At 36.1% G+C, this 26,098-nt stretch overlaps 1 protein-coding gene and 1 non-coding gene across 9 annotated transcripts in view; both read right to left on the bottom strand.

Moving 5' to 3' along the window:
- LOC106056956 (homeobox protein Meis1-like) overlaps positions 1-26,098 on the bottom strand; it is a 336,165-nt gene that overhangs the window by 217,888 nt on the left and 92,179 nt on the right. For 3 of the 8 annotated variants that reach the window (XM_056024290.1, XM_056024287.1, XM_056024293.1), the window contains 2 exons: positions 9,896-10,362; positions 8,932-9,502 (listed from right to left, as the gene is read on the bottom strand). In XM_056024290.1, coding sequence (XP_055880265.1) covers positions 8,932-9,203 — 272 coding nt within the window. In that variant the 5' untranslated portion in view covers positions 9,204-9,502; positions 9,896-10,362. Of the gene's footprint in view, positions 1-8,931; positions 9,567-9,895; positions 10,363-19,529; positions 20,152-26,098 lie in introns of those variants that run through there. The other 5 variants (XM_056024288.1, XM_056024289.1, XM_056024286.1 and 2 more) reach the window with 5 other exon arrangements.
- On the bottom strand, positions 23,499-23,571 carry Trnaf-gaa (transfer RNA phenylalanine (anticodon GAA)). The gene has a single exon. It is a non-coding gene; the product is annotated as a tRNA-Phe (tRNA).

The raw sequence follows: 26,098 nt of genomic DNA, 5'->3' as shown, positions 1-26,098 counted from the left end.
GGCGGCGCCATTTGGTTATTATTATTATTAGCCCTCTCTTTGGCCGTTACCCCCCCCCCCCCACCGCAATCCTCATCCAAAATCCGTCTCTCTCTTTCTTTCTCTCTCAATCCATCTCTCCGTATCACCCTCTCTCTCTCTTTCCCTTTCGATTTCGATTTTCGGTTACTCTTAAATCTTTAGATATATGCATAAATAGATATTTATGTATGGTCAATCGTTTGGTCCTTTCATAATATAGCTTGAAACGATTAAAAGGGGTGGGGGTGGGAAAGAACTAACAAGAGAGAGAGAGAGAGATAGACAGACAGAAGGAGAGAGTGGGACGAAGAGAAAGTAGGTTAGGAGTATGACTTCATCACTATCTTTCTAATTTTGCCACTAATTATTAATGAGCTGTGCTGCGGGGAAGGGCGCCACTATCCCGAGAGAGGAAGATGCCGAGGGGCGAAAGTGTGTGTGTCATGTCTTCTGCGTCACCATGTGTTGTACACACCAACACTCAGGAAGATTTGGGACTGACCTGGCTATATTTTATAAAATTGTAATCCCTAAAAACTATTTGCATTCATCGAGATTTTAAAACTATCAAGAGCACATGTAAGAAGGGAACTAAGTAGACGAGATATAGATATGTAGACACAAATATATGGAATTGAATGCTATATCGTCTGCCTTTAATATGAGTACATTTGTTACAATATATATCTATATTTAATGTAAAAATTTGTGGTTAGGTTTATTTGAATAAAAACAAATACTTAAACCATTTCATGAGTGCAAATTTTTGTTTAATTTAAGACTTATCGCTTTACTTTCGCTGACCTGTAAAAGGATTCTATTTAGTTTTACCCGAGAATAAAACTTCAATCAGCCAATCAATTTTTTTTATAATTGAAATAGTGTTATCTACAATGGAAGAAATGTCTGAAAAAAAACTGAGACCCAGACTTAATTATGTATGCATTTTTTGGTCATATTTTGTATGGAATGAATATGAAGGTTATTTTATAGCTTGTATTAAGATGTGACAACAAAAGTGTCTCTGGCTTTGTCATCTCAACCCAAACACACGCAAGTTCACGTATTTGTATGCACAGACTGAGGGAGGTGATAACGAGAGCTGCGGCACCCAGCAAGGAGAATGTTTAAAAAAAATACGTTTAGCTTTTTACATGAGACACATACTGTACACCCCCACCACAGGACTTACTCCCCTTTCAGGCACCCAGAACTACGTTTAGACCCCCCACACACACACCTACACCTGCCCTGTGACCTGTGACAACTATACAAAATTATTCATTCTGTCACACTTTGTGAATGGGTGGCGGTCAGGTGAGAGCGATGGGTCACTTTAACACTCTGAGGGAACTTGGAACTAACCACAAGTAATGCCACACACAAACACAGAATACAAATATTTACTAAAACGATGTTTTTAAAGACCAATTTAACAACATAAAAATGAATTATTAAAAAGAGAACAAACACCACCGTTCTATATGGACTAGAAAGACGGACGTTATATAATATTTAAGGTGTAATATCTATTCTATATAATCTTAAATCTACCATTTCTAAACAATTAAAGGCAGCTCTTTCTGTAGTTAGCATTGAACCTTCCACATATATGTAGAATAATAGCCTAGCATTTAATGAATCAATAACTTAATGATATCAATTTATATTTAACTCCGATAGAAAGAGAAAAAAAAAGGTGGGGTGAAATTATTTTATAATCTAGCGATTTTAGGAGTGAATTCATTTTATTCTTAAAAGCCGCAATCATTAGTCTGATATTGTCAATTATATGAACAAAATATATAAAGCCATCCGCTCCCATCCCCCGTCGTCCTGCGGGAGGTTTGGACTAGGAAGTAAACTATCTTCAACTCTGAAGGAACATCCGAAACATGTAAAACATTTTACAAACATACAACTTTCAAAGTGTTTTTAAAATGAGAAAAAACAAGGTTACAAAGACAGTTTGTGTGAAACACAAACTCAAAATCTTGCGGTGCCCCAGCGGTCCAGCAGACCAAAGGATAGGTGAAAGTGAATGTGACGCTAGATGTGAACCTGGCCTAAATGATGTCTTATAATGAATATCTAATTGATCTAATTGTTTTGTAAAGGATCAATCTCTTATTCAAATCCTAGAGAGAAAAAACTTTACTTAAAAAAAAATTCCTATAGTTATGTGTTCTGTTGTGCTCTTGTACAGTGACTATTCAATCGATAATATGAAAAAATACTTATTAATTGTTGTTTTAAATTATGTCCAACTTATATGCTTACTAAATAGATGTTTTATCTTTAAAAAAAATAGTAAACATTTTTTTCTGCCTAAATGTAGCAATTCGTATAAGAGAACTTACGTAACTTAGCAATACAAATATACGGGTAACCGTTTGCATACGGCTAAAAACCATTTGCATAAATGTGTTACTATTAATAGTGAATAGTTGTAAAAGTGGTGTACCTTAATGAAATAACTGCTGGCATAGGTGATTTAAAAAATTAGATTTTTCACTTTCAGAAAAGAAAAAAAGTAGCCGATGCATCAGAACTTTGAATGGTCTAAAATATTATGATGTCGGATTTTCAATATCTTTGCTAGTTTACGAGATCTAAACGGGACGGGCGGACGGACAGACATTCAAGACAAAACTAATAGCGTCTTTTCCCCTTTCAGAGTTTAAAAAACACCACCCAATAACCAAAGTAAATATGAGTTTACATTGTAGAAGTTTGTATTGCGTTCATTCGGAATGATGTAAGAAGGAGACAAAACGTGACACAAAATAAGAGAAGAGACAAGAGAAGTTTCAACCAGAGAGACATGTACATTATTAAATTGTACACTTGTCTCAAAACTAACTTTAGAAAATTGTATCTTCTCAATAAAAACGTGACACTGCTCTCTGTGCAGTAGAATGTAACAAGGCGCGTTCATTTTCGCCCCCGTCATTAATAGATTGGGAATTACCGATTCTTGTACTAATTAGGGAATTAGCAATTCTCGTAGTGTGGTGAAAGTAAAATTTGCACACTAGAAAAAGTATCGCAATATTATTTGTCCAGAAAATAAATAAGCACAATTATTAAATACATATCCTGCCGAGGGGTTGGTTTGGAAGGTGTGAATATCATGTCAACCACTCAAAGGGATTTAAATCGAAAGACACTTGACACTCTAGCGAAGTATTCTCTGGGACGAAAGAATGTTACATATAAGGTATAATAATGATTTAAACATATATATATATATATATATATATGGATAGATAGATAGATATACAGACAGCCATCAGTGATCAATATACCAACTAAAAATAAAAATATGGTCCTCCAAATACCAAAACTTTGTAATCATTTCAATTATCTAAATCTGCTTTGCGCGATTAACTTGAGCGATATGAGAATACATTAAATACATCTTAATTAAATATGCAAAATAAAATAAATTGAATGAATGGAATTATTTGGGTAATTTAAAAAATTAATTAATAATATTTTAATCTGCATTATACTGTGGGTTACGGTTCTTGAATAAAATTGAGGGTTATGGTTTTTGAATGGTGACATTTAAATTCAAAAGCTGTAGTGTGATAAAAAATGCAAGATTTTGTGTAAAAAAAAAATTATCGCATGTACACAATATAGCTAAGTAGCAAAAATTGAAACATCTGTCGAGCGAATTGTTATCAAAATACAAATATCCACGCTTCTTTTGTCGAGTATGCGTTTTTCGGATAATTATTCCCCTTTTTTTTAGTTTTCAAATTGAATATTCTGCATTTCATATTACAGTGGAGGGAGAAGGAAGAGAGAGGGGGGGGGAATAAATCGTTCGAGCGTCCCTCCCCCTTTTCGCTTCTCCGTCCAAAGGCCTGCTCCAGTTAGAGCCTTTCCGCTGAGGGTCGATTGAATAGCCAGATCATTGATTGAAACCGGCCTCGCGATCCGTCAATAGCGGGAAAAGACGGGGTGGGAGAGGAGACTTGAACCTCGTGCGGTATCGCTTATAGGATTAACTGTTTGGTTTGCTAGACGTTGGTGGTCTTCAAGTCAAAGCTAAGATGCTTATGTAGACATACGTAAATAGAAAGAACGTGTGTGTGTGTGTTCGACAGTGTGTGTGTGTGAGTTAGAACATGTGTATGTGTGTGTTCGAGGTCTTATGAAATGTATGCATGTGTGTTGGAGTTGCTGCCTGGACAATGTATGCATGGTGAAGATCGCTTAGTGACAAATAAATACAGTATGTGTGATTGCATGACCACTCTGTGTGTATGTGCCTAAGAGCGAATTTAATGAGTATAAGTGTAGGCACTATAATACACTACACTACTGGAGATGATATAGTTTGGTATTCTTTCGTTTTTCTTGGGTGGTCATTGAGACACGACAGATAGTGGTCTGTCCATTTCTGGTCATAGAATCAAGCAAACAATAAAGTCACTGAGGATGTTTGCTGTTTGTCCGATAGTTTCTATGTGGTAGCGAGTTTATATGTGGAAACTTTCTTATATGTGGTGGCATATTTAGACGTGGTAGCTTATGTGTGTGGTGGTATCTTTATATGTCAACAAATACTTATGTGTGTGGTGGTATCTTTATATGTCAACAAATACTTATGTGTGTGGTGGTATCTTTATATGTCAACAAATACTTATGTGTGTGGTGGTATCTTTATATGTCAACAAATACTTATGTGTGTGGTGGTATCTTTATATGTCAACAAATACTTATGTGTGTGGTGGTATCTTTATATGTCAACAAATACTTATGTGTGTGGTGGTATCTTTATATGTCAACAAATACTTATGTGTGTGGTGGTATCTTTATATGTCAACAAATACTTATTTGTGTGGTGGTATTTTTATATGTCAACAAATACTTATTTGTACTCGCCTATATCCATTCGTTGGATGTTTTATTTGTTTTATTTATATGTGATGGTCCACTGTTGGTACATTGTATTTGAAAGTACATCAATATGTGAGGGTATATTTAAAAAAAATAAAATGTGTGTACCCGGTAGAGATATCGGTATGGGTAGTGGCTTATATTGTTGCTTTTACATTGTATTGAACTCTAATCATATGAACATGCATCATTTTTTTTTCGCTAAGTTTTATAAAAGTTTTATAAAAGTTTTATATAAGCTTTATATACGTTTTATATACGTTTTATATACGTTTTATATATTTTGATAGTAGATACAAACTAACGATCACCCGATTTTACGGTACAACAAAAGTTTGATATGTTGGTTTTTTGTAGTCTAAAGCAATGAATTTATTTTTTTTTTCGTTGAATATTTACGAACCTATTTGTTTTCACCGCTGACCTCGCTATGACAACGGGACATGCTTATAAACTCACTCAGTATGTTGTTGGCATACTTCTCACTGGCATGAGGGGAGAAAAAGACACAACAGGATGTTTGCCTTAGATAAAGGGAGTATGGTAGGTGGAGGAGTTGGGTCATCCATTAAGTTATACATACCACATTGTTAGAGGGGTCAGAGGTTACATAGATTTGTTTTGGACTCACAGTTTCGGGCTGAATGAATAGCCTTCGTTTGGTACACATCTCTTAATGTAGGGAAAGAAAAAGGACGTGGGGGGCGCAATTGTCTTCTATTGACCTTTGTCTTAGGTATCGTAGTCTTGGATGGCAGTATAAGGTACTGTTAGGTTCACACACACACACATAATGACTGTCAATGTTGACATCGGCCATTCTGACAACGTCTTTTGGGCTCCAATTGCTCTTGTGTTTTTTGTTGTTGTTGTTGTGTTTCCACTGACTTTTCTGTACGAACTGGAAGATTTATTGTTCGGACTTGTGTTGAGGAGGAAGAAACAGTGCCGGACCTAAGGGGAGGCAATCAGGTCTGACCACCAAGGTCTCGAAGCCGTATCTACGCCCCATACGCTTGTAAGTTGTTACATTGTGTATTTATGTAGGTGTGTTTGTACGTATTCTATGTTTTAAACTATCTCCAGTTATCTACTCTATAACAGCGGCCGAGTCCAACGTTCAATGCAACATACAAGTCTTTGAACCTGATGGGTTAGTCTGTAATGGGTTAAATGACCCAGTGATAAATAGATCTCTTTTTTTAAATTTCATTTTATAAAATGAATAGATCTATGCTCTACATATTAGAACATTGGAGTGTTTGTAGTCAGTAGACGCTAAGACGGAGATTCTGGTCTGTTTACGTTAGGAAGCTCACCGCCAACATGTCAGGCCTATCTGTCACTGTCACCTGGCACTGATGGCATACAAACACACACACACACACTTGTTCAGATTCATATAATCTCACACACGGTAAAACCCTAATCGTGTTAATTGCTGTTGCTTGTTTTTTTTTTAAGACTGCTGCAAGTTGTCTTCTGTGTTTGTGCGCATGTCTGTAAAGTTGGCCATTTCAAACACATCCAAGAATACAAACTCTGCGGATGTAACGGGGTCATTACACGGGGTCATTACACGGGGTCATTACACGGGGTCATTACACGGGACAGCACGTGAAACATAGGGCCAGCGCGTGCAAAGAGAAGAAGGGGACACAACATATCAATTATCCCAACTTATTTTTATAATTAGACCCTATTTTTTCAAATTAATATATAATTTATTTTTTTTAAGAGTTTGTTTCGTGTCATATATGTGTGCGTGTCCTGTCATATATATGTGTGCTTGTCCTGTCATATATATGTGTGCGTGTCCTGTCATATATATGTCTGCGTGATGCGACCATTTTAGAGACAATCTTGATTTTTAAAAAAAAAGGTATTCGGTATTTATAAGGTATTATACTGTACAAGAAAGTAAGACACATATACAAACTGTTATGGTTCTCCAAAGGGTAAATAGAATGGTATACTGTAATTGTTCTTTATTCCTCTTAATAAAGATTGTCATTGGTTCCAACTACAGACACTATACAGAGTTTTATATCAAAACATTCTCATTAAAATGAAATGATAATAATAATAGCCATGATAGATATTACGTTTTTAATAAGGAAATTAGTTCTTGATTTATCAACTATTTAAATGCGTATATTCTGGTACTCTTGTAAGATATTACAGTCAGGACTTCTAAAATATTCTAATTGTGTATTAAAACAGGTGCTGCACTGATAGAATTTTCGAAATGTTCTAAAACGCATCTATTATATAATTAATGTAAATAGTATTAAGTATTATTAATTTTCTCACTAAAAAATGTCATTGCAATAATCTGCTTTTTGTTTACTTCAATTTTTAGATTTTTAAGATTTCGTTTTCGATCTTCGTGCAATAAAATTCAGTAAGAGAGAAAAAGAAGAGAAAGCGATTCGAAGAAATATAGTGTCGATGTAATGGAATTAAAAAAAAACAAGAAAATGACTAGTCAAAGATTGCGAGAGGTTTTAAAATAATTGGATATAATAAACAAAATTAAGGACGCCATTTTGAAATGTCACTGTTGCCCACACAATAATAAAAATGAAAAAGCTTGGACATTTGATTCTATACAACTGAAAAGTGAAATATATTATGTTGTTTATATAATACATTCTGGAGGCGGTGGCTGACCAGTAAAGCTATTGGCTTCTGACATTAGTTAGGAAAAAGTAAATGCGGTTGGTCGATGTGCTGGACTCATGGCACACTCGTTAACCGTGGGCCACAGAAACAGATGACCCTTACATCATCTGTTCTATAGATGTTTATATAGTAAAGTTACCCTTTATAGACCTAACGATCTATATGGTTAGTTTTTTTTTCTATCTATCTATATACTGTTTATATATTAATCACTATAATAATGCTTGTCTTCGAGTTTTCACGGGTTTTATGTACTCCGATATATTAAAAGTTAGGTTTGTGGGTTTTATCCCGCTTCACGTGGTTATGTAGCCTTAGCGGCTGGTGGTTGGACTAGCTACACACTTCATTAGTGGACTTCAAGCACAGAAATAATTGAGGAGGCTATATAAATACATCTTTCCTAGACATCTCCTGATAAAAGCTGATATGTAATGACATGGGCTTCATTAGTAACTCAGGGGCAACAAATGGTGAAGTAAGTAACCAAAATGTAGAAATATTGTTGGTGTATTTGTAATTCTATGAAAAGAATATACTCTTACAATTTTAAAATATATCTATATATTGGTGTATTTATTTTGCATTATTTTAATAAAATTCAATCCTAAAATCTCAACAGAATAAACACCACAATAACCGACGAAAGTGAAGAAGAAAAAAAATAGATATTTCGATAAATAGTTACAAGAAATTGTTGAATTCACATTTCACTTGCTTTACAGTGAGAGACTTCACATTTCACTTGCTTTACAGTGAGAGACTTCACATTTCACTTGCTTTAGAGTGAGAGACTTCACATTTCACTTGCTTTATAGTGAGAGACTTGACTATCGTGAAATTGAGCCAGACAGTTGTTTTTGTACTGTTTTTGTACTGTTGTAAATTAGACGCTTGTGTAAAACTACACAATTCGGAGTATGGATAATTATCCGATCGCTAAGTAAAAATGAAGATAAAACAGTTCTAAAAAGGTCATGAATGTGACTATGTCATCTAATACATTCAATCGTGAGTTATTTGTATGTTGTTTTTTTTCTGTTTTGTGATATATTATAATACAAGGTGTTAAATTAATTCGATAATGTGATGTATATTGTAAGAATGGACGCACATGCGTATGGTTCTATGTATACCGCATTGCGTATTTATATAGCACAGTATATATATATATATATATATATATATATATATATATATATATATATATATATATATATATATATATATATATATATATTGTGAATGTAGTTAGATAAGTTATGAATAAAAACAATTAAAAACAAAATATTAAATCACTCTAGGACTCACGAGTAAATAGAGTCTTTATCCCGTTTCATCTGAGAGTCTTGTGAGGTGCCCATCACCCCGGGCACATTGCTGGCTGGGGACGTGTACGGAGTCGGGTAGGGCTGGTGCAGCCCGGAGCTCCCGTGGTTCAGGCCCGTATGCGTGAGCGGGTGGGTAACCCCCATGCCGCGGTGCGGGTCCCCGTACATGCCGGCGGGGTCCATGGCGCCGTAGCCGGCCAGGTCGCTGTCGTACTGAAGTGAAGAGGACATGACCGAGGAGACTACAGGCATGAGCTAAGCGCTGCTAGCCAACGATGCCGTGTGTGTAGCCGATGATGTTGACGTCGCTCGAAGTGGTGGTGGTGGCGGTGATGAAGACGTTGCTGGGGTGACCGGCGCAGCGCTGCTGATGACGTGAATCGTCGTGGTGGCTGCTTTGATTAATTTATTTTTAAAACCACTTCACAATTTTAAATTCAAACACTAAGGGACGCCACTATGCCTTTTTTTTTTATTCTTTACAAGGCAGACGTGAGAAATTTTAAATCAAAATGGCAACAGATGAATCAAGCGCCGTTCAGTCAAAGACGCTATGAAGAAGAGCCACAAAAAAAAAAAAAATAAGAGGAATCCTGAATTATGTAGAAATCATTCCTTATTAGCGAAATAAGAGAATATTATTAACACTCCGCGATAATAAATGAAACTAAGATGAAATAAGCTGGTGTAGTACTATTTTAAATAACGAACAACTGATCATAATATTGAACTATTTTCAGTTTTAAGAAAATTTACTTATGGATTTTAACATTAAAAAAAAAAAAGAATTTCCTATACCAGCGGTAATTTTTTTGAAATATATATATATATACGTGAAGAAATTCCTAAAAATTAAAATTAATTTATAAAAAAATATTTTACCGTATTATATTTATAAGTTAAAAAAAAAAAAATTAAATGGTAGATTAGGCGGTCACTATTACCTGACACTACAAATACAAACCACAATAAATATAATGATATTATTATTTGGTTAGAATTCGGTGTATCCTTTCACAGATATCAGGCCAGATTTTGGAAACACATTATTGATTTTATAAATGGCTTGTTATCAAACTAATCAAAATGATTTCTGGCGGGAAATTCTCCGAATTAAACTTTTTTTGTGCTGCTGTCGTCTGCTTTTGGAACAATCTACAAGACGAAGCTGTGTCTAGAAATATCCAACTCGTGTGTGTGTATATATATAAGCCGAGGAGGTAAGAAGAGGAATTAATAAGATGGAGGCTTTTTACAGCGATTTTCCTTGAGCAAGTTTTTTTCTCTCTATCTCCTCAGTGGTGTGCTTTCAAGACAATAATGAGGTAATCCAGGAGGGCTCTTTGGACTAGATGAAGGCTCCCAGTGAATGTCAGGGTCCTTGGGATGTCACGATAACATTGGAGGCCACCTAAAAATAGAAACATGAGAATAGAATATAACAAACATATTAAGAACATTGTTATGTGTATCATTTCTTCATATTCTTAGGATAATGACTTTGATATTTTTATTTAAAAGTGACATACAACATTTTTTTTTTAAAGTGTTCATCTTTGGTCTCTTTAGTCTTTGTTGTTGATGTTTTATTGATGTTGTTATAGCTGTTGTTGTTGATGTTACTGATGTTGTTGTTGGCGTTGTTGTTGTTATTTTGATAATTTTGAATTTATTATTGTTATTTTCCAGTCTTAGAAAGTATTTTAACTTAAACATCATATTGTGATTGTTTAAAAGTAGTGTAGCTAAGAATAATATATTAGAATGATAAATAATGAGTATATTATAATATAGTTATTCAAACATGATTAAATAGTTGACAGTGACGGACACATTTTACTATTAATGAATGAATTAATTGTGTGTCGTTTTTATTTTTATTTTTTAATATTTTATTTATTTTTATTTTATTTTATTATTATTATTATTGTTGTTTTTTGTTTGTTTGCTAAATTGTCTTTTTACCTTAATTTAATTATTTAATATTTATGAGGTTTTTATTTTACTTTTTTTAGTTTTTGACGGACTGAACACATTTGAAATCAAAACTTGATCGGGAAGATTTATTCAAGTTGGTCAAAACTATAAAGCAGAAAATAATATGAAAAAGTTGTAATGGAAATCTTCTAAGGAAACAATTTCTAGCCCTCGACTGCGCAAGCAATTTCCGTGTACCAATAGAAGACTCGAGAACAATAGGTGAGGGCAAGACTTTCAAATAACGAACCAACAACCGAGTGGTCCACATCTTAGGAGTCCAACGAATACATCTGGAGATGCAGGCTAAATATAGATCCTATCATCAGCACTAACAGAACTGATGATTGCAAATAACACAACATCAAAGACACTTGGGCCACAGGACAGCCAATAGGGGGAAACCAACGCTTCCTTGTTAGAAGCATTGGAGAGAGGTAGGAGAGAAAAGGGAGAGCGCGGGGGGGGGGGCTGAAGTTATCGGAATGGCCTACTTTGAGTGCGGCCTGATCAGAACTAATCAAAAGAACAGGTCCGGTCATCTCTAGATAGCCTCCTCTTGCTTGATGGACCTAATTATCGGGCAAGGAGGCAGATATATTAATCATACGCGTGTCGGTAGGAAACATTTCAGGACATGGCTACTCTTTGTTTTATTCTTTGTTGATTTGTTTGTATAATCCAAGTGATTATATCGTGTGTGTGTGTGTGTGTGTAGACCCGTAGATATCTACCAATCTGTAGAACTGACCCCCCGAAATGTTTTTGACGCTTTGCCAGAAAATCTCCTTTAAAAAACTGTCAATACCAACAACAATATATTTGAAAGATTAGATGTATATTAATTGAAAATTAGCCTAAGTTTCTAATGGCATTGTTATCAATGGCACCTTGGTCGTGTGGAACTACTCTTTGGCAAACGACGCCATGGTCCCAAGTTCAAACCTTGCTCGTTGCCATTCCTTGCAGGTCTGTGCTAGGGCGTAACATTATTCGTTTGGGAAAGAGAGTTCTAAGCTTCTCGATCAATACAATCAACAACATTTTGGAAAAAACAAAATCGGCGTTTGATTGTAGACTTACTGTGGTAAGATAGTGTAGAGCTCTTCGCATCGAGATAGGAACAGTGTATATTTAAAATGCTATTTTCAGTGTTTAAATGGCTCATATTCCAAACCCAAATACGATATGTTTCACTAGATTATGCGCCTTATTTTTTAAAAATTTAGTATGAAACACAGTGTTTAGTTTATTTCCTTATTAGCGTAGTAATTTGTCGTTAATGCTAATAATCTAATTACTATTTTAAAATGTTTATAATAACAAGTTTACATTTAGTATCAAGAATATATGCAGTGTGTTTGAGGTTTCTCAAGTCAATAACGAAATTAAAATAATACATTAAATTATTTGAGAAAATATTGGTGTCTTCTAAGTCTCTGCATTTATCTTTATTGAATAAATATTTGAGGGAAGATACAAACTAACACTACAGCCCCTATTCCAGACAGGCTAACTTTCTGTGTCCGTGTGTACACCAGTTGTTCTGCCTAACATACGGATCACCAAGGGTTAATGGCTAATGCCATCGAGTCAACTGCTTACGCCCTTGCCCCCTCCTATTCCATAGTATCAACTGAAGCCCCCCACAAGGTTGAACGCTTAACTTTTTTTTTCACTCACGCGGAATAAAAACATAAACATGGACATAGTCGGAGCCTGTGAACCGTGAAGAGACGGAGGGAGGCAGGCAACTGTTTTTCGCTTCCTGATTCATCTGTCTCTCTTTCTCTTTCTCCCCCTCTCTCTCGGTCTCTCGCTCTCTCTCAGTTTCCAGACCTACAGTATCGTATATGTAGCGATCTACTTGTCTTTCGTATCTCTCGTGTTTGTGCGTGCATGCGCTCTGCCAGGAATGAACGACGGAGGTAGATGGAGAGAGAGACGAAGAGAAAGTTGCTTTAGTTGAAGAGTACTCCTATAATGAGGCGGGAGAGAGACTAAGGACCAACCTACAACGACTGCGAGACCTGGTGAATCAGTTAGTCCGAGTGATGGCCAAATTGCGTGCTCGGAATCAGAACAGACAGAAGGCTCCAGAACAGACATTTGGCTGCTCCATCCACATGACCATTTTGTTCCGTTTCACACTGCCGCGGCGTGTTTTATCCTTCTGATGGAGTGTTGATGACGTCATGTATGGGCGACACAGACATTCTCATCTGAGCCTCTAAGAGAATTAGAGTTCCTACCCTCACTCTCAGACGGAGGCCAGTTAGACCCGTACAGGAGCTACGAGACATTAAAAGCCGAGCAGCCAAATTTAAAAGGAGAACGAGTACTTTCATTTTTGGCCAAAATTTCGATTTATTTAAAAGGAAGGGGGTTTGTAATCTACTAGATATAAGTACAAATAGTCCCCTATAACACAAATGTACAAACATTAAACGCTAAGACTAAAATTAGAAATAAGTCATGTGACTTGAACAGCGAGTAGTAACACTCATAGTAAGCAAACAAGAAATATTAAGAGAGGAATGGTCGTGAGACTATCGTCTCGGTTATCCCGGGTTCGAATCCCGCCCACCACCCCACCTGCGGTCCTGCTATAGCTTTGAAAGAAACATGCGAAACATAAAATAAAATAAAAATGCGGTGAAAATTATTATTATTAAATAATTTTTAAATCAATTTATCCATTATTTTTTTTACATTGACTTTCAGGTCTGGAATTAAATAGATATGTGAAAATATTTCACAAAAACGTTAACAAAATATAAAAAAAAATCAAATAAATAAACTCAAAAGTGATGTCTGGATATACTCGGATATAACTGACCAATAACCAAAATTTGTATTAGTGCTACACTTGTACTGCACTACACAAGCTGTGGGTTGCATGACTTTGGAATTAGTGGCGGCAAGCCTCAATAGCTGTATTTGTAAGACCTGCTAGACTTACAACCGATCGCCACTGTTCCTGTCCTAATTGCTGTTTAGAAATGACTAATTGGCTATTAGTCAAACAATAGCACGGATTAGGGAGACCCTAGGTAAATGTGATAATCAACACTGTAGACCAGGACTCCGTAAATCTGCGAATCAATAGCCTGACCCACTGTAATGAACAGAGGCTGTTGTCAGCTGAAGACACCGAGCTGTCAGCAAGTTGGTGGTTCAGAGAGTAAGCTACAAATCTTTGAAGTGACTAGAACTCAAGTCGATTGCCGAAGTCGTGTGTGTGTGTGTGGAAGGAGTGGTGTGTGTGTGTGAATTGATCTACATAAAGATAAAACTATACAGCTGAATATAAGGCGATTGAAATCTAGACCAAAACATAAACACAACAAGATGGTGGCTACCAAGAGCTTAATAAAACACATTATATAGAAAACAGACTAGATTGTTATTAAGAAAACAGACTAGATTGTTATTAAGAAAACAGACTGGATTGTTATTAAGAAAACAGACTAGATTGTTATTAAGAAAACAGACTAGATTATTATTAATCGTCTTTTGTGTATTTTATTGAAGCCTTGCCCTCGATATTTAAAACTAGTTCAGCTATAAAGAGGAGTCGAAACACAATACGAAATATCTGAAACCATTTAATGAAATTTACTTGATTTCCTTCAATGCAAACATTATTATTCATATCAACCACACTTACACAATATCTGTCAACAGACCAGACACACACCGATTCCGCCAAATGTTTTGATAATTGCAATCAACGTGAACATTGTTAATTATAAATTAATTACGTCTAGAAATTGTAAATTGCTCATTGTACTCAAACAAGAGAAATTCACACTTCAAAAAAAAACTTTCTTTTTTTGTGGTTCTTCATTGTGTTTGACATCTAAGGGCCGCGGGTCTAATGCGGTCCTTGGTTGTATGTATTTAAAATGAATCAATAATTTTAATTGTATAATAATTACGCTTATGCGATACTCTTTTCAAGCTAAGCTTTTTTTTTTTGTTTGTTCTATTGCGCATCAAGATTCGTGAAAACATATTTATACTTGGCAGCAGTATTTGGGAGTCTCTATGAGCCAGGGATTCGATTAGTTTCACTCTGGTTAGCCAGGCACTAGTTTATCGTTTGACTTTTTGTAAAACTATTCCATCTCAAGATGCCCCCCCCCTCCCACCCCTTTTTTTCAAAACACATTCACACACCGTTGAAAAAAAAGTTTTGAAAGAATTTGAACTGTCCAGATGTAGCGTGCGTATTTCTAGCCAGCTTTCTAAAAGTCGACTGACACTGACCAGCGCCTAATAATGTAGAGTATGGTAACCACAAGGTGTTTCTTTTTCTTCATTTTCTGCTTGTATCGGACTTGACATACTTTATGACAAAGTGGCAACTGCTATGTGCAATCTTTGTATATGATGATCAAATGTTGAAAATGTGCATTATTGTATGTTATCTATTTTAATATAATAATTAATTATTTATGCATGTTGTTACTGAAAAGATGTAGATTTGTTACTTGTGAATATTTTGTAAAAATCTTCCAGCACTTTGAAAGGATAATAATAATAACAAAACTAATGACTAATGAATGCGTTTTCTCCCCTGTATTTAAACATTTTGCTTGACGCCATAAGGGAAACGAACTACTTTGTTTTATTTCAGTGTTTTAATTTATTTGTTTGTTTCTCCAAAGAAAACATTTTTCAAAGTTGTCAAGCTGATCTTTTAAGGAAACAATTGTATTTTCATGGCGTTCGTGACCTAGGACCTGGTTCATTTCTGGGCGCATATGAACAGCGAATACATGTAGTGGAAGTTGAACTTTTGATTTTGTACTATTCTAAAGTGTATTCCCTTAGTTTGGAAGTAAGTTAGGATCTAGAGTAACGGGGTTATCGATGACTTATATCGCTGAAACATACAGAAGCCGTTTAATTAAAATGCATCAATATTGTCATAATATCCAGTACCGTGTATTTAACTTTGTGTAAGGACATTTTATGTAGCGAAATTTTATATAGCGACATTTTATATAGCGTTATGAATAATTTATACAAATTATTTACCGGGTATGCGGGAAGATTTTATGACCGTAGTAAAATGAATATAATGTATGTAGATTCTATATTCATTTAATATCCCACTCTATTCGATATCTTTTAATAGCTATACTGCGGTTTATATGTTCATTTCATGTGCATGTATATTTTACTGAGTAATGATTTAGTAACCCAGATTGGGCGATAATAATTTTGTTATGGCAAAATCAACAATTCATTTTATAGGCAAGTGATGCTTTTTATTTTTTGGCCACTGTATGACATTATTTACTATTGATACATTGACTCTTGAGGCTAGAAACCTTCATTTGACATTTTATTACTTGGACTTGCTGGGCCTTGCTTATCACGTAACAATAATGTGTAACTATTTTACTTTAGTTACTCTACTAAACGGGCACTTATATAGAAATGTAAGCGAAACTAAAGTAGAAAGGTAAGCGATACTAAGGTGTAAGCGATACTAAAGTAGAAAGGTAAGCGATACTAAGGTAGAAATGTAAGCGATACTAAAGTAGAAAGGTAAGCGATACCAACGTAGTAACGAAGGCACCATAGTCAAGTAGGCATTACTTGAGTTCACAATAATCAGACAAAAGATCTCAGCTCGGGACTTGTCCTGTTCAGGTCAGCAGTGACGTTAAAGAGAATGACGTAGAGACTAGGTTCAGATTTTCACATGGAGAAGTGGATTTTAAGATCACCAAAAAAAAAAAAAGGGGGGGGGGGTATTTTGCAATCACAAAGGGGGACAATTGTCTTGATTTTGGTGAAGGCATCTTTCGAAAAACCGCCATTTATAACGGAACTGTCGTCAAATGTATTCGCTATGTTTTTGTTTTTTAAACGCAACTCTATTTGTGTTGACAACAAAGTTGTTGAAGAGGTCAATTCTGCATCTATATAGATCTAGATCTAGATCTGGGTTTTTAACTCTGGTTATTCACTTGTATTTTATGCAACAGACGGTCTCAATTCGAGCCGTCACGTAAGTAATCATAAATACAGTGGCGTAGCAAGGTCCCCGCGGTCCCGGGTTCAGGCATACAATGTTAGGCACCCCTCAGGTAATTAAAGTGTGGCTGAACCCATATTAAGCCGTACGCTCAGTACTACAAAAACTTATTTCCAATGACATATTTCTAAAATTAAAATAAAAAAAGTAATTGAAAGAGTGACTGTTCCCAAACATGACGTAGTCTCCGTTCTACAGTGGGCGATACATGTTATGATGCGTTGTGGCATTGACGAGTGTAACTCAAGTAGATCAATTGTGGGTGATGTGTATCAAGCAGAGTTATTTAACTTAGGAATTGGTTATGACTAGAAGCAGGCCCGGCATTATGTTATTTGGAGGCGCTAGGCGAAAAGAATACAGTGGCCCCAATGAAATAGAAAATAAAAGGCCGACTAATCAAACTGCACAATGATTTAAAATCTTCCTGCATCTATATCTAAGTCAACAAAAAAAGGAAATTCATATAGCGCAATTTCAGTAGCATTTCGTATGAGATCTTAAATCATAGTAGACTTTGAGCTAAGCAAGTAGACGAGTTATAGAGTTCTACAGCTTTTGATCTTTGATATCGCTTTTTTTTTTTTTTTAATCCTTGCGAGGTTTCTTAGTTTTCCTATGATTGAAGACATCTATCAGTGTGTATGGTGGATTGTTTGGAATGTTAATGCTTATGTTTTCTGTCAATGCCTACACATTATTCATGGTTTTTAATGAGCGAATTCATAACGAAATGTTTATAAAAAAAAAACACTTCACAAAAAAAAAACGACATATTGTTGTCTTGTAAGGTACTCTCATATTGTTTACTTATTTATTATTAGTATTATTTTTTATTATTATTTAAAATCTAATACGTTAGTATTGAATGAAACACTGCGGTGACAATTTAAGAGTTACCTTTCTTAAGTAACTAATTGTATAACGATTTTTTTAAATCTCATATCTTAGATATAAATCCAATTTAATAGCAATAAATATACAATGGTTCTTCTAAAACTATGTCCGAATTTAAAGCATTTAAATTCTCACTATTTGGGCCCCTATTGATCGTGGGCCGGGCGCATTGAGCCCCCTCTAGCCAAAGTTGCTACGCCACTGACTTAAATATTCAGACACATAGAAATCTATTTGTTAATAATAGCGCCTATGTATACAATTATGATGGAGAATTGCATTACTGCCAATCAGAAGAGCTAACAAGAACTAGATCTAGGTCTAAGCATCTTGGAACAAGTTACAGATCTACATCTAGTTTTTTTTACTCTATTTATTGACAACTTTTTAAAATCTAAAATGTCTTCCCAACAAAATTGTTATTATTCAAGCAACTTGTATTTTTTCTTAAAATATTTTGTTTTGTCCTTTATGCAAAAATCTTAGATCAAGGTTTATCCAGTAAAAGTTTTTATTTTATTTTTCCAATCTCTTAAAATGTTCACGTCTGCCCATGGGATGATGGTTATCACGAACGTTGATTTCAATAACGCACAAGAGTAGCAGACGACATTTGAAAGTCTAATTTGAATGCGTCGCTCGGGGAGTTCGCTGTGTAGTTATGAATTTTAGATGAGTGTATATAAAGTTTTATTTTTAAAAAAAAAAAAAAAAAATTTTTATCTCTTCTTGACATCGGCTGAATAGGATCGGAAAAGTTTTGGCAAGATTTTAAAAACTAGATCTAGTTGTTTTTTTTTTCTTTTTAAATTTTATTATATTGAAGATTATAAAGAAGAATCGCGATCTAAACCCAGACCTAGACCTAGACTACATCTAAATATTTTTAGAGCGTATTTCTTAGCATGTACAATATATACACAACTAGATCTAGATCTAGATCCGACTTTTGTGTGACGATGCATTGATGAGAATGTGTACTTTTGGAACCGATTGATTCCAGTACCTTTTTAATTTACTCTTATAAATCTAGATCTACTGCATAAGTATTTCTAATTCAATCAAATTTTACCTTGATGGATTGAACATTTTGTACAGAAAGTTCTAGATCTATTTTTTCGAGTAGTTTGAAAATTGTTTTAGGTCTATTCTAGAGTTATAAGGGCAACTGGAAGTTGAATATATTTATTGGAAATCCCCCCCCCCCCCACACACACACCAACCCGACACACACATTAACACTGTGTCATGACATACTGAGTGCCATATCTGTCACTACCAAAAGAGAGAAAAAAATATCTATGTGGCTCTTCTCCTACACCCCCACTTCACACGGTTTATCTTTTTTTCCATCAACAGACAACACCTATGGAACATTGTATCCGATACAATTCTAGAACTACGCCTAGATCTATATTCAAATTAGAATGAAAAGTTTATCTATCTAGATTTAAATCATTTATATATTTTTTTAAATATTTTTTTTTAGATCTAGACTTCTAGAACATCTAGCGGTCTCTCTCCAGATTTACATTATATCTCGAACTAGACTAGATCTAAGGTAGAATTTTTAGATCTAGAGTCAAGTTATTTACGGCGCATATTAAACTAAAATCATAAATAAAACAAACAACTTAAAAAGTTATTACCGTTTCGATATTGTATAATCCACACAGAAAAATAGTTAAATCCATGAATGTGTATACAAAATCCAAAGCAGGAATTATCCAGAAATAAATAAATAACAAATAGAACAACTAACACTTTCCGAGATTTCGAAACGGCTGTGTGTTTACACTCCAACACAAGGCACTATGTTAGCGACCTACTAGCAATACCAGCCCGTCAGTGCTGAGGGTATTGTCAAGACTGATAGGTGCTGAACCCCTCCATTAGCTGACACGGACGTCAATGGTAGGTGGGTGCAGCATAGCACGCGGGATCGAGATCTACCTTCAACTGCTGCCTCCAGCCTGACCAACATTGAAGGTAACCAAAAAAATAGTAAAGCACACACGGGTAAGTCAGTATCTAGGCCATATAATAGTACATGATCTATGGCGGCCCGTTCTGTAGTTTGTCGCAGAGTTTGAGTGTTTCTGCTTAGTCGTCCGTTGCGCAACCGTGGTCAGCTGCCAGTCAAAAAAAAACTGCCCCTGTGATAGTCCTGTTCGCGAAAAAAAAAGAAGAAAAAAAAAAAACTAGGGAAAGAGAGAGAGAGAGAGAAAGATAGCGGGTGTGCAAACAAATCCTAGAAAGCTGTCAGGGGAAGAGACCAGGGTTGCAGCCCTCCAGCGCGCTCGGCCAGCCCGCCGACAAGACAGCGCGGTGAGACTGCAGGGGGGCTGTCGGAGACTCGCCGAGCTCGGCTACTAAATCTGTCAATCACGCCAGCGTTTTTCCCCCCGGCTCGGGATAATAAATGAGCTGTCAGGCGAGAGTCCAGGGCCGGACGAGTAGACTCGTGTGTCAGCAGCTGGGGGGTGGACTCTGACCACGCCCACTTCGCGCGTTGTACGTCAGATCGGGCGTGAGTTTTTATTTTCTTGTCGTATTTCTGTTCAGGAGGAAAAGAGTTGAAGAGGAGACTGGAAAGAGGAAACCTCCTCTCCTATTTCTTCTCTTCTGTTTCTTCCTATCTATCATTTTTTTTCTTGCTGTGAGTTCGATATTTTGTTAGTCTGTGCTTCATGATATAAATCAACTGTTCCAAGGCTTGGCCTACTACTCTACTGTGATAGTCACCTACTAGTCTACTAGTAAAACAAGCCCGTCTGTGTTCAGGGTGGGGTACTATCAACTAAGTCACTGCACTACAGGAACACTTCTTCTTATGAACTCAAGGCTTAAACCAAGAATTAGGACTACTGCATAGCCTCACTATGATGAAGTCGTTACTCAAGAATTACTATGATGAAGTCGATACGCAAGAAGGGCTGGAACCCACGTCGCCCACGATCTTTCGGTCGTGATGGCAATGACCGTCAACGCACTCTAAAGATTTTAGTATGAATGATTGTTGTTTTTTTCAACTGTAGTTCGATTTTTCTTAAAAATCAGAAATAACTTCGAAAATCATTCGACGTGCCCTTGAAAGTCACATAAACTTGACCTTAAGAATCAGACTACTTAAAATTAAATCAGAATAGAAAACACTCTGGCCGCTGTACAAGTAGACAAACATGTCCAGTAGTCTTACTGGTCGCTATAGGCCCAGACAATAAAATGTCCAGTAGTAGTGGTGGCCGCTATAGGCCCAGACAATAAAATGTCCAGTAGTAGTGGTGGCCGCTATAGGCCCAGACAATAAAATGTCCAGTAGTAGTGGTGGCCGCTATAGGCCCAGACAATAAAATGTCCAGTAGTAGTGGTGGTCGCTATAGGCCCAGACAATAAAATGTCCAGTAGTAGTGGTGGCCGCTATAGGCCCAGACAATAAAATGTCCAGTAGTAGTGGTGGCCGCTATAGGCCCAGACAATAAAATGTCCAGTAGTAGTGGTGGCCGCTATAGGCCCAGACAATAAAATGTCCAGTAGTATTGGTGGCCGCTATTGGTCCAGAAAATAAAATGTCCAGTAGTAGTGGTGGCCGCTATTGGTCCAGACAATAAAATGTCCAGTAGTAGTGGTGGCCGCTATTGGTCCAGACAATAAAATGTCCAGTAGTATTGGTGGCCGCTATTGGTCCAGACAATAAAATGTCCAGTAGTCCTAATGGCCGCTATAGAAGTAAAGAAAACATTCATTACAATGTATGACGTCAGGTCACTATTGCCTGGTACTGCTTTAAAACAAGAGACACTCCAGTGAAACAAGTGAACATCAGTCTAACCAATAACACAGCCTGTTTGGATTCACTACTGTTAGTATCTAGCAAAAACTGTATTTGTGACAAACACAAATTCAAATGCTCATCAATCGAAGACAAGATTTGAGGTTTTCTTTTAAGACTTTATTTGACAAGGGAAGAATAGCTTTCTTTTCTTCATCACCTGACTCTCTTTGTTCTAACTCGCCATTACCTCGCATCTTTTTCAAACTCGCCATTACCTCGCATCTTTTGCTAACTCGCCATTACCTCGCATCTTTTTCTAACTCGCCATTACCTCGCATCTTTTTCTAACTCGCCATTACCTCGCATCTTTTTCTAACTCGCCATTACCTCGCCTCTTTTTCTAGCTCGCCATTACCTCGCATCTTTTTCTAACTCGCCATTACCTTGCCTCTTTTTCTAACTCGCCATTACCTCGCATCTTTTTCTAACTCGCCATTACCTCGCATCTTTTTCTAACTCGCCATTACCTCGCATCTTTTTCTAACTCGCCATTATCTCGCATCTTTTTCTAACTCGCCATTACCTCGCATCTTTTTCTAACTCGCCCTACCCTCGAGTTTTTTCGGTCGTATTTGAAATGACAATACTAGTTTGTTTTCAAAGACAGTCATCTTTAAAATTTGGACTAGAACGAAGATTGGGATGTAATTGAGAGGCCAGGCTATGCTATTCATACTATATCAGAGGTTCTCAACCTTTTTTTTGACCCTAGGACCCCTCAGTATATTCAAAACTTGCCAGGGACTTCTAAGTAAAAAAGATACATAAATGCATATTCTATATGTATCAAATGAAATAGAACAACATTGTGTTAAAGGCGTGTCTATTATGTTTATAACTCTTGTACATCTCAACAACAGCAGCAAGGTAACAGTCCCCCAACGGATCCCAGGCCACATTGAATAAGAAGGCAATGAAAAAGCAGATATATAGGTCAAAGATGGGAGAATGACTATACAATCCGAATTCCCAATCTACCAGAAAAAAACTGAACAAAAACCCCCAGAGAGTTGAATAAACGAGAAATGGACCAGCTCTCACACAAATTTCAAGAAAAAAGATACCTATACCTATACCATTATGACCAACATATCATATTTCGTCTCAGAACCGGACACAGTCGAATTCAGACATGTCCCGGAAGCTAAAAACAGAATAAAAACTATATAGAGAGTTGCAGATCTGGAAACCACCGCACAGTTCATGGCAGAGGACCACCTTCCAACATATATTGAAGTGCGCCAAGAGGAAGAAGAAACTTCATTTATAGAGGACATATTCATCAGTAGTAAACAGTAGTGAAAAAGGGGGGGGGGCGAGTTGATTCTTGTTCAAGTTATCAGATCGGATAAACTGGGATAAACTGGTTTTTAGCTCATCTTTCTGCGGACCCCCTTCGGTCGTCTCGCGGACCCCTGGTGGTTCGCACATCCTAATAGGTGAACCACTGCCCTATATAATGAGTACCTGTATTAGTAATATTGATTGTGGTGACAGTCGAATAGGCAGCTGGAAACTCTAGTTAGGCAGACAAGACAACAGTGCTATCCACAACAACCACCTAAAGATGAATGACGCTAAACAACCACCTAAAGATGAATGACGCTAACCAACCACCTTCAGGGAGAGCCAATGCACTTAGAAAAAAAAAGTCAGCTAAGTAAAATATAGAAAACAAAATCAATAAAAGTGTGTTATGTAGTCCCTAGAGCTTTGCACAACAGTTAGCATTAAACTAAATTGAAAATGGAAAACAAACATAAAAAAAGTATAATCACACGAGTGCCGAAACCCGGGATCGAACCAGGGACCTTTAGATCTTCAGTCTAACGCTCTCCCAACTGAGCTATTTCGGCCACGCCCGCAATTATAAAATGGTAACGTCTGTTAAACATGTGACCTAAATGAGGGACTCCTGCTGGATGACTGTGAGTGGGATAAAAAAAAAATAGTGGGTTAAATGACATCCATAATGATAAGTTTGGGTGGGGGGGGTCGTGTCCAGAAGTTTGGGGGGGGGGGGTGTCTTGTCCAGAAGTTTGGGTGGGGGGGGTGTCGTGTCCAGAAGTTTGGGTGGGGGGGTCGTGTCCAGAAGTTTGGGTGGGGGGTGTGTCGTGTCCAGAGGTTTGGGGGGGGGGGTGTCGTGTCCAGAAGTTGGCTATGGTCAAGTGAACAGAGACAATGTCCTTCCTTATTACGACTCGCTTTGGTGTTTTATAGTAGGACCTACAGTAGTATACATTTCCTATTACCAAGTAGCAATACTTAGTATTCAAAATTAGTATTTTGATAAATGAAAGATAAGAGGTAACTAACTATCATATTAATATAATAAAAAACTGTTTTTTTTTCCACAGTTTGTATCAGTTTACTACCGACCAACCATAAATTAAAACATTTCATCTCACACACAATAGAAGAAGATCATTTTATTGACCCACATTTCGTTTGACTACAGTTGTTCATCTCAGAGTCCTAACAATAACAATATAAATAATAATAATCATTTAATTTATAGAGCGCTCCTAACAAACATGATGTAGGCTCAGGGCGCTGTGATAACATTACAAACATGATGTAGGCTCAGGGCGCTGTGATAACATTACAAACATGATGTAGGCTCAGGGCGCTGTGATAACACTACAAACATGATGTAGGCTCAGGGCGCTGTGATAACATTACAAACATAATCACGACAGCTAAAATGACAATATAATCTAAACAAGTTTTGAACTGATAGGTGTTAATGTTCTTCTTGAATGTACTGAAGCGTGTTATTTGTCTGAGATCAATAGGGAGTTCAAACCTTTAGTCCATGCACTGAAACCTTTTGAGGGAGAAACGTGGCCTGACTTGATGCGTTGAGTCCATGGAGAGCAGTGTTCTCAGAGGGACGTATAAAGTGATGTATACCAAGATGATGTTATTATTTTGATAAGTCAAACATACATTTCCAATTTATTTTTGTATAACATAAATATTAACTCACTCAGTCTGTCTGTCTTTCTGTCTGTCCGTTTGTCTGTCTGGAAAAAAGTTTGTACATAAAATTATTCCCACACCCATTCACGGATCAAGCTGAGATTAGCACAAATTTTCATTGGCATAGACAAGACATGAATCAATATAAACATTAATTAATTCGTCAATTAATGACTGGTAATTAATAACTTTATTTGATACGAACAAGGGAAATGACTCCTTTAGTATTCACACATACGGTTAAATATGTAGGGTTTCGTCCCCTTAGAGAATTAAACACGTTATTTCTCCCACACCCATTCTCGTGTAAAGTTGAAACTTTAAACAGTTTTTATTGTACCTACCAAAACATGAACAAATTATAAAATTAACCATTAGACAATTAATTGTTGCTTATCAACTATTTTGTTTCATATCAAATTAGGAGAAAATTAATATATTATTGAGAGATGTAGTTGTATGTTCCAATTGATTAGAGTAGGGTTAGGGTTAGTTCGTCCATCTTAGTCGAAGACAGCTGCTTCTGTCAGCTAGGAGGCTGGAATTCTGTGCCTCTGCGTTAGACTGGTGAGGTCTATTGGAGCCTAGGAGAGGCTATTATCTAGCCGTGCAGCTGTAGCTGGAGGCTGTGTGAATGACGAGAGTTTTGTTTTATCGCTACGGATGTAGTCTCAGACTCTTTGTCTAATGTACTCAAGATACAACCTGACATCAATTTTAAAGTCTACATCATTTGGAATCTTCATTTTGAATGACATCATTTTAAATGACATCATTTTGAATCTTCATTTTAAATGACATCATTTTGAATATCATCATTTTGAATGACATCATTTTGAATATCATCATTTTGAATATCATCATTTTGAATATCATCATTTTGAATATCATCATTTTGAATATCATCATTTTGAGTATCATCATTTTGAATATCATCATTTTGAATTACATCATTTTGAATATCATCATTTTGAATTACATCATTTTGAATATCATCATTTTGAATTACATCATTTTGAATATCATCATTTTGAATGTCATCATTTTGAATATCATCATTTTGAATATCATCATTTTGAATTACATCATTTTGAATGTCATCATTTTGAATATCATCATTTTGAATATCATCATTTTGAATATCATCATTTTGAATATCATCATTTTGAATTACATCATTTTGAATATCATCATTTTGAATATCATCATTTTGAATATCATCATTTTGAATTACATCATTTTGAATATCATCATTTTGAATATCATCATTTTGAATATCATCATTTTGAATATCATCATTTTGAATATCATCATTTTGAATTACATCATTTTGAATGGCACCATGGTGACATACAGTTTGAAAACATGACATGTCGACAAACACACGAGAATGTACACATT

This window comes from Biomphalaria glabrata, chromosome 3, assembly GCF_947242115.1.
Source record: "Biomphalaria glabrata chromosome 3, xgBioGlab47.1, whole genome shotgun sequence".
Classification (NCBI taxonomy): Eukaryota; Metazoa; Mollusca; class Gastropoda; family Planorbidae; genus Biomphalaria; species Biomphalaria glabrata.
Note: the sequence above shows the minus strand (reverse complement) of the source record. Positions and strands in the feature narration are given on the sequence as shown.